The sequence below is a fragment of the Helianthus annuus genome, chromosome 15 (genome assembly GCF_002127325.2).
Source record: "Helianthus annuus cultivar XRQ/B chromosome 15, HanXRQr2.0-SUNRISE, whole genome shotgun sequence".
NCBI classification, from domain to species: Eukaryota; Viridiplantae; Streptophyta; class Magnoliopsida; order Asterales; family Asteraceae; genus Helianthus; species Helianthus annuus.
The window spans coordinates 167,151,318-167,159,164 of NC_035447.2; the positions used below are offsets into that span (position 1 = coordinate 167,151,318).

General features: G+C 37.6%; 1 protein-coding gene and 1 long non-coding RNA gene across 2 annotated transcripts; one reads left to right on the plus strand and one right to left on the minus strand.

Annotated features, from left to right (window-relative positions):
* The first annotated feature begins 617 nt into the window (after window positions 1-617).
* LOC110910704 lies at window positions 618-1,301 on the plus strand. The gene is made up of 2 exons (XR_002576397.2): window positions 618-817; window positions 1,088-1,301. It is a non-coding gene; the product is annotated as an uncharacterized LOC110910704 (long non-coding RNA).
* A 3,054-nt stretch (window positions 1,302-4,355) lies between these two features.
* LOC110912752 (fibrinogen- and Ig-binding protein) lies at window positions 4,356-7,427 on the minus strand. Its single transcript, XM_022157550.2, has 2 exons — window positions 6,469-7,427; window positions 4,356-5,707 (listed from the first exon to the last, which is right to left on the minus strand). Exons 1-2 carry the CDS (start codon window positions 7,244-7,246, stop codon window positions 4,665-4,667), a joined length of 1,821 nt encoding a protein of 606 aa, XP_022013242.1. The 5' UTR covers window positions 7,247-7,427; the 3' UTR covers window positions 4,356-4,664.
* Between the last annotated feature and the right edge of the window lie 420 nt (window positions 7,428-7,847).

Genomic DNA, 7,847 nt, shown 5'->3' on the forward strand with positions numbered 1-7,847 from the left:
TCGATTTGAAATTCGAGCTCGAGCCGAGCTAGCTCGAATCGGCTCGTTTACAGCCCTAGCCATTTCAACACCATCATACCAAAGCCACCACATCTTGCAACCTTGGTCCACCATGAACCACAACCACCACATCTCGCAACCTTGGTCCATCATCGCAACGACCACCGGCAACACACCAAATCACTCACGTGTCTCACTGATGCCAAATCATGCCATAGTGCTATGTGTTTATGTTTAAATTATGTGAAGTATAATAGAAACAAATTATGTAGTTGAATGATGAAACTGGTTTAATAAAAAGGTTCTATATAGACAAGCATAGCTTATCAAAGGCTCTTAGATCATAAAGATAATTTAATAAAATAAAATATAAAACTAACATTAGAGTAAATTACGTTTTTGGCCCCTGTGGTTATATCACTTTTACTATATTAGCCCAAAATAAGATTTTTTAACATATGTGCCCCCATGGTCTCTATAACTAACTATTTTGGCCCCTGAGTCTAACTCAACCACAAACCCTGGTTAATTTTCAGTCACATGATGGGCATATTTGTAATTTCCCCTCCCTTTTTAATTACTTTATAAAAAAAAACCTACCTACTTTATCACTCCACCAAATTGTCTGGGTTTCTCACCACTGTTAGTGCATAAGTTTAACAATCTGTCGACCACCACCGTCCACATCTCTGTCGCTATCCTCACCGAATCCCGATCACCGCTGCACTTCCCACCCTTTTCCTTCCCCCCTCTTATCACCTCAGGGCGTTTCCATCCAGAGTCAGTGATTTCTCATCTGATAAAAGTTGAGTATTCGGTATGTATAGATTTTTTTTATATAATTATTTTCTGAATTAGAAGAATTGAAGAAGTCATACTCTGTTATTCTTAGTTGTAATCGAATGCATTACGAGTTGGAAAATTACAAATATTTGAAATCGTAATTAACATCTTAATGAATTCGTTGATATCAACGTTGATTTAATTCATTACAGAGATCAAAGTGAATGTTGCAGAGATTCATGTGAACGATTTCAGAAAAAAGTCAATTTGTGTTTTTTTAATTCTTTTACAATTTATAATGCAGCTTGTACAATTTGAAGTCGGTGATTAAATTCGGTGCAAGATGTGAATTGATATAGAGAGAAATATATGCCAGTACCTTTTTTATTTCTGCAAAATGCTTGTTACATTGATGATTGAAAGATGTTTTTCTTTTTCTATTTTTTAATTCATCTGTTTGTATATACGCATTGGTTCAAAATTTTATTGAAGTGAAATCAAATAGAAATTTGGTTGGATAATGTTTGTGAAAAATGATAAGTTTATATCATTATTATTTTGAAGCATCGGATATGAAGCATTTTTCTGATATGATATTTCCACCGGTTGAAGAAGATGATGGGAAATCGAATCTCATATTGGGGGGTTTTTGTGGTGTAATTGGGTATTCAAGTGTATTTAATAGGTGTTAGTAAAAAAGGGGAGGAGAAATTACCAATTTACCCATCATGTGTATTAATAATTAACCAGGGTTTGTGGTTGAGTTAGACTCAGGGGCCAAAATAGTTAGTTACAGAGACCATGAGGGCACATATGTTAAAAAATCTTATTTTGGGCTAATATAGTAAAAGTGATATAACCACAGGGGCCAAAAACGTAATTTACTCCTAACATTATTTTCATAAACATAGATGATTTTGTTTGACAAAATAACTTTATATATATGCATGTAACATTTATAATTTAAACCAAGCTTTTTAATATTCCTTGAAAATATCAATGTAAACAATATTATTTATTTATCAATGCATACAATGGAATGGAAATTGATGTTCAAATATTTTTTTACCTGTAGTTGTTTTAATGTAAACTAGATTTTATCCCGCGCGCGTTGCGCCGCGGATTCCACCACAATCACCCGATAGTTTAACCCAGACACACGCCTCAAGTTTTGTATTCGTCTTACCTCTATAACATGATTAGGGCACTGTATTGAACTGGTATGCCGAAATCTTTAGCAACTTCTTCGCGTTAATTTCTTAAATGAAATTAGTTTATAAAAAACTCACAACTAAAAAGTAATTAAGATAACCAAAGATTGTACCTTGAAGAAAGCAAAGGATGCTTTTTTTTTTTTTTTTGATACTGAAACTACAAACTTTATCGTAGCTTGCTAAATTAACTTATAAATGTTTTCCCAATCTGCTCACAAATATACATCATAGCAAGCTAATCACATTGCATTACAAATCAGACATAACTTATTCATGAACTTTATGATAAACCTTTATAATTTTGTATACAAATGTGCCTCTGCTTTGTTGTTCCTTTTCTTCTTCTCCTCTTTGTTTCTTTAATTGTATCCGAAACATAACACGACTCAATGTAACAATATGGTTTGTTGAGTATGGACACTAATTTAACAAAACACCAAACTCATTAATTTAAATGATTGTCTTCCTCCTAGATGTTTTGATATATCATTCCCATCCATATTAGACATTATTTTCTCTGCGTAACTTTCACGTATGTACCCAGCAAAATATACAATTTTATTTTTCAAACTCAAAAATCATTGCCACTTTAGTCGAATCCGGTCGCCGATATTCTGTTAACCCGACCATCGTCCATGGATTCCGTCGTTGGAATCCTTAAAAACCGTAACTCGTTAGCCTAAATAACCCGCCACAGCCGAAGCGGCGGCTCTCCTTCTCGCCGCTTTCTCCATCTAGCGAGATCGATCGTTTCTCATGTGATGTAAGGTCACCATAACCTCCACGGAACCCTACTCTACAAACTGTTGCCGCCGTTTGATGCTTCGATTGAGCCACGACCGCTGAGCAATCGGAGAAACGAACACCGACCATCGGTTGATCCGCCGGATAATATAATGCACTGCCCAAAAGGGTTATCGGAACATCCTCAGAGTACACCTTCACTCTCGCCATTTTCTTTTCTCTATCTGAGATTCTTCTGGCATCTTCTTGAGATTTGAGAAAAGGGTTTGCATAGTGCTTTGAAATAGGCATAACCAACGTCTATTGGTAGATGTGTGGGCAGGTGTGTGAAGAAGAACCACACAATCCTTTTTATTTTGAAAAACAGCCAAAGGCTAAGGTACAACCAACCAATGCAAAACCTTGTTGCTTTTTGAAAAACACCCAAAGGGTAAGGTACAACCAACCAATGCAAAACCTTGTTGCTTATTTATAGTGGTTAATTATCAATTATCAATAGTAAATTAAAAAGTAACTTGGGAAATGAACTTTGGTATCTATGGATTTTATTAAGAATAAATACGAAAGATTAAAAAATGTAATGAGTTGAAGAAGAAGAAGAAAATAACAAACTGAGGGACCTTCACTCTTATATAAAACAATTTTACTGGGAAATATAAAAAGGGAAGAAAATTTATTGGAAAAGAACGCACATGTAAAAAGGGATATTCGAGTTTATGCAACTGGGATCACAGAAACCGAAGACTTTCGGTGAAATTGAGTCCATACATCTGAAAACATTAAACCATCACTAGTGCTCTAGTGGTGTCCACGGGTATTTAAGTTTCACTTATGGTGGGCCCATGTGAGTTTTCCCCTCAAGGTCTCAAGTTCGAGTCTTGGTGATAGAAACCGAAGACTTTCGGTGAAATTGAGTCCATACATCTATACATCTGAAAACATTAAACCATCACTAGTGCTCTAGTGGTGGCCACGAGTATTTAAGTTTCACTTATGGTGGGCCCATGTGAGTTTTCCCCTCAAGGTCTCAAGTTCGAGTCTTGGTGATAGGGGTTTCTTATTGAGGGGTTTAAATTGGGGATCTATTGTGCGAGGGGGCTCTCTAACGCGGACCCGGTTAAGACAACGTATGCTAGACCTCCCGACATTCACGAATAATTCACACCTTTCAAAAAAAAAACATTATAAATAAGTCAAGTCAAGTCAAGTCAAATTGAGTTCAAATGTTTAAACTTGAGCTTGGCTAACTCAAGTTAACATTGCTCAAGCTCGGCTTTTTGCCTTTTTCAAGTCGTGTCCAAACCTCGAGTTTGGCTTGTGAGTACTTTTTAAACATGAAATATGCATTTATAAAATTATATATTTATAAAAATAATAGACTCGTTTAGGCTTGTGAACCTAATGAAACTCGATATACTAAGCTCGATCTAGGTTTGAGATCATTTAAGCTTGGCTCGATTCGAGCTTTTAGCGATCTTTGTTTGTTATGCGTAGTGTACGAGAGGCTCAGGTCATTTACACCCCTAAGGCTATGTGTTATGAGGCAGCGCTCCCAGTCAAGTCCCCACATTTGGGCGTGAAACACCACCCCTTGCAAGAATCAAGCCTAGAAACAAGTTAAAATCATAGTAGATAGATCAATGGTATCGATGCTAACTACAAGAATCAAGCCTATAAACAAGTTTCTCACGTTGGTTAACCGAACCATTTTATACCATTAACCATTAAAACCAAAATTAACCCAACCTATTGGTTTTACATTTTCAATAGCCAAAACTTTTGGTTATGGGTCAAAACCCAAATGCAATAGAACCATTGCAAAAGAACAACTTTTATTATATAACCACAAAAGCGAGTTTACCAAAAACCCTTTCAGTAACAGCAATCAAGATCGGTAAAATTGACCTCAAAATTTGGATCGCTTCAACGGGCTCGAGCAACATACGCCAGCGAAACAGCCGCTGCTAAAAGTGTCGTTGCAGATGACACCATGGTCCAGAACCCCTTCTCCTTTTCAGCAGAGGTTTTAACCAACTCAAGTTGCATCTTCATCTCTGCTAATATACTCTTGTTATCCTTGAAAGCTTTCTTAATTGTTTCAATCCCTGCTACATGCTCTTTTATCCCGTCTTCCACACCATTTTCTTGATCAAAATCATCGTTTCCATCACACACCAACACTGTTTTCTTCAAGATATTCAAGACCCTCTTCGAGTTAGCTTCTGCTGCTTTGAGTTTCCTGTCGAATTCTGTTCTGCTTTCAGCAAATCTTGCTTCTAGATCAGCTACTTCTTTCACCAACCCTGCACATCGATCTTCCAATCGATTCTTTTCACCTAAATATTCCCCATTTTCTGCTGTTAAAGTTGCTAACTTTTCGTGCAAATCTTCCATTTCCTTCTCCATTCCTGTAATCGTCTGTTTAAAATCATCGGTTACGGCTTTTTGATCATTAAGTTGCTTGAGAGCTTCATCTCTCTCCAGTGCAGCCTGATCAAATGACGATTTGTAGCTCCCTGCTTCAACCTCTAACTCCTTAATTTTCTCAACTTGATTGACACTCGACGTTTCAAATGATGAAATCATGTCTTTAAACACGCTTAACTGTTCGTCTTTCTTAACAATTTCACTCTCCCTTTCGATCTTTAAATTCTCCAATTCAGTTTTCTCTTTAACAATCTGCTCAAATGAAAGCTTCTGCTGCTGCAACTCTTTCATGGCGTCCTCCAAATCTTTAGCAACCAAACTCTTATCGTTATCCAAACGTTCAATTCGCGTTTCTGTTTCCTTCTTTTCTTCAACCAATTCATTGATCTTGTTCTTCAGATCCTCTTCATTTTTCGAACTCGCAGCGTATTTCTTCTCCAAAACAGCAAGTTTCTCTAGCAATGCTCCCTCCTCGATCCGCATACTCTCTACCAACTTCTTGAGCTCATCCACTGAAGTTTGCAACTCAGAGTTCTTACCTGAAAGAGTTCAAAAGAACTGAAAAACCGCATTGGTGAATAACATTCTTCGTGTACTAAGTACTAACTAACTAGCTAACGATAATCATAAAACATTAACAACTATCCTAATATTCAAACTAGAGATAGAATCTATACCTAAAAAATAAGTAACTGCATACACCACGTGTCACAATTCTATAAGCCCAAGATTTCAACCATTCGTATTCTATTTCTTTAGTTCAAAATATCGTTTTATAATACCTAAACCTTCACACGCCCTGCTTGCGGTATGCGCATATAATGTATATATATGTGTGGGCGCTCGGGGGCAAAGGTGAAAGTGCACTAATTTTAACATTATTTTACTAATTTCGTGAAAATAACGTTAAAAGAGGGGGATGGTTAATCATGCATCATGTGGTGGCGTTGATAGCCGAAAGACAAGGGGGTACATGCACTAATCGGCCTTTGTCCTGATTGCTGAGTGTTATGTGCCTTATGTCCAAGGCTTGATGCAAAACTACAATCGAGCCGGGCGTCTCACTAGAAGCAGCCTCTCTATTCCTACGCGGTAGAGTTAAGGTTGTCTAAATCTTACCCTTCTCAGACCCTACCTTAACTTTGCTATTGGTGGGATTTACTCAGTATGATGATGATGAATACCTAAACCTTCACTACTAACTATTTAATATTTCTTTTATTCAACCCGTGCAATAAACAGGTAACTGACAAATCAAACAATAACAACTATAACCGATAATAAACTCGGCAAACATTACCATCTAGCATAACCTTCTCATCCACAATCACCGTCTTCTCTTCAATCAATTTCGCAACATCCCTCCGCAATTCATCAACCACACCGTTCGCCTCAATCAAACTCGTGCGAACCTCATCCTTCTCTTTCGTAACCAATTCAACTCGCCTCGCGCTCTCCGTATTCTCCACCATCAACCTATCACATTCCATTTTCAACTCATCAACCTCTTCTAAAACCCTAGCTTCACTCTCCTCCGCTTTCTTCACCTTCACTAACAACTCATTCACCTCTCGAATCCGCTCATCCAACCGCGCCTTAACCACATCCCTCTCCTCACTCACCCGAGCAGAAACGCCTCTCTGTTCATCAATCTCAACCAAAAGCTCATCTAACCGTTTGTTTAACCCCCTAATTTCCAACTCTTTCTCTCTCATCAACCTCTCAATCTCTCGCTTAACATCCTCCACCTGATTCACCTGCACTGTCATGAAAACCACAATTAATCCTCTCTCAATCTCTAACCTAGCCGCCTGTTCACTCAACGAGTTCATCTCCGATTTCAACGACTCGTTCGCCATAACCGACTGAGTCAAATCGGATTCCAAACAACTGTTTGATTGAGTTAACGATTCGACGTGTTGACGGTTTTCTTTGGTTTCTTTGAGTAACAATGTGTTGAGTGATTTGAGAGTTTCAATCTGATTAGAAACAGCATCTGCATCGTGATTTTGAGGGATATTCTGTTGCGATTTGTGGAGGTTGCTTTCGGATTGGTTGTCAGGAGTCTGTATGGCCATTGATTGAGGGTTTTAGTGGTTTTGTGGGGGGTGTTTGTTGAAGATGAGAGGTCTGAAAGGTATTGACGGTGTGTTGATTTGTGTGGTTGTGGATAAGAAGAAATTAGGGTTTTAAAATGAAGGGTTTATGGATGATGGAGTCTAGAGAAATGCATATTGAAAGTTTGAATAATATTATTGATTTATGAAAGTAACGATGTTTAGATGCAAGAAATTATATTATATTTTAGTATAAAAATTTGTACCGTAAGAATGAAGCAGCATCACTCACATGTGGGCATATGGCCATTTTGCGACTCCCTAGTTGCATTAAATTTTGGAATGTCTATTTCAATGCTTACACATCTTTTTTTTTTTTGAAAGTTCGAATTTTATAAACAAGCAGCCTGGCTCGAAAAGCCACCAGAACCGCGCCCAAAACTAAAATATAAACAACGGGGAATTATACCACTCTCTTCATTCTAGAAAACAATGCTTCGATCTATTTTTTAACCAAAAAAATCCGAGGGACCTAACCTCCCCGAAAATGTCTTCCCAATTACTTACCATGTTCGAAAAAATATTGGCATTCCTCGCTTTCCAGATGCACCAGCAGACAACA

Excerpts from the sequence above, each read along its gene's own strand:
- LOC110912752 (XM_022157550.2), bottom strand. The coding sequence starts at position 7,246 with ATGGCCATACAGACTCCTGACAACCAATCCGAAAGCAACCTCCACAAA. Across the intron at positions 5,708-6,468 it reads TGAGAAGGTTATGCTAGATG|GTAAGAACTCTGAGTTGCAA; the intron begins GTAATGTTTGCC and ends GAACTCTTTCAG.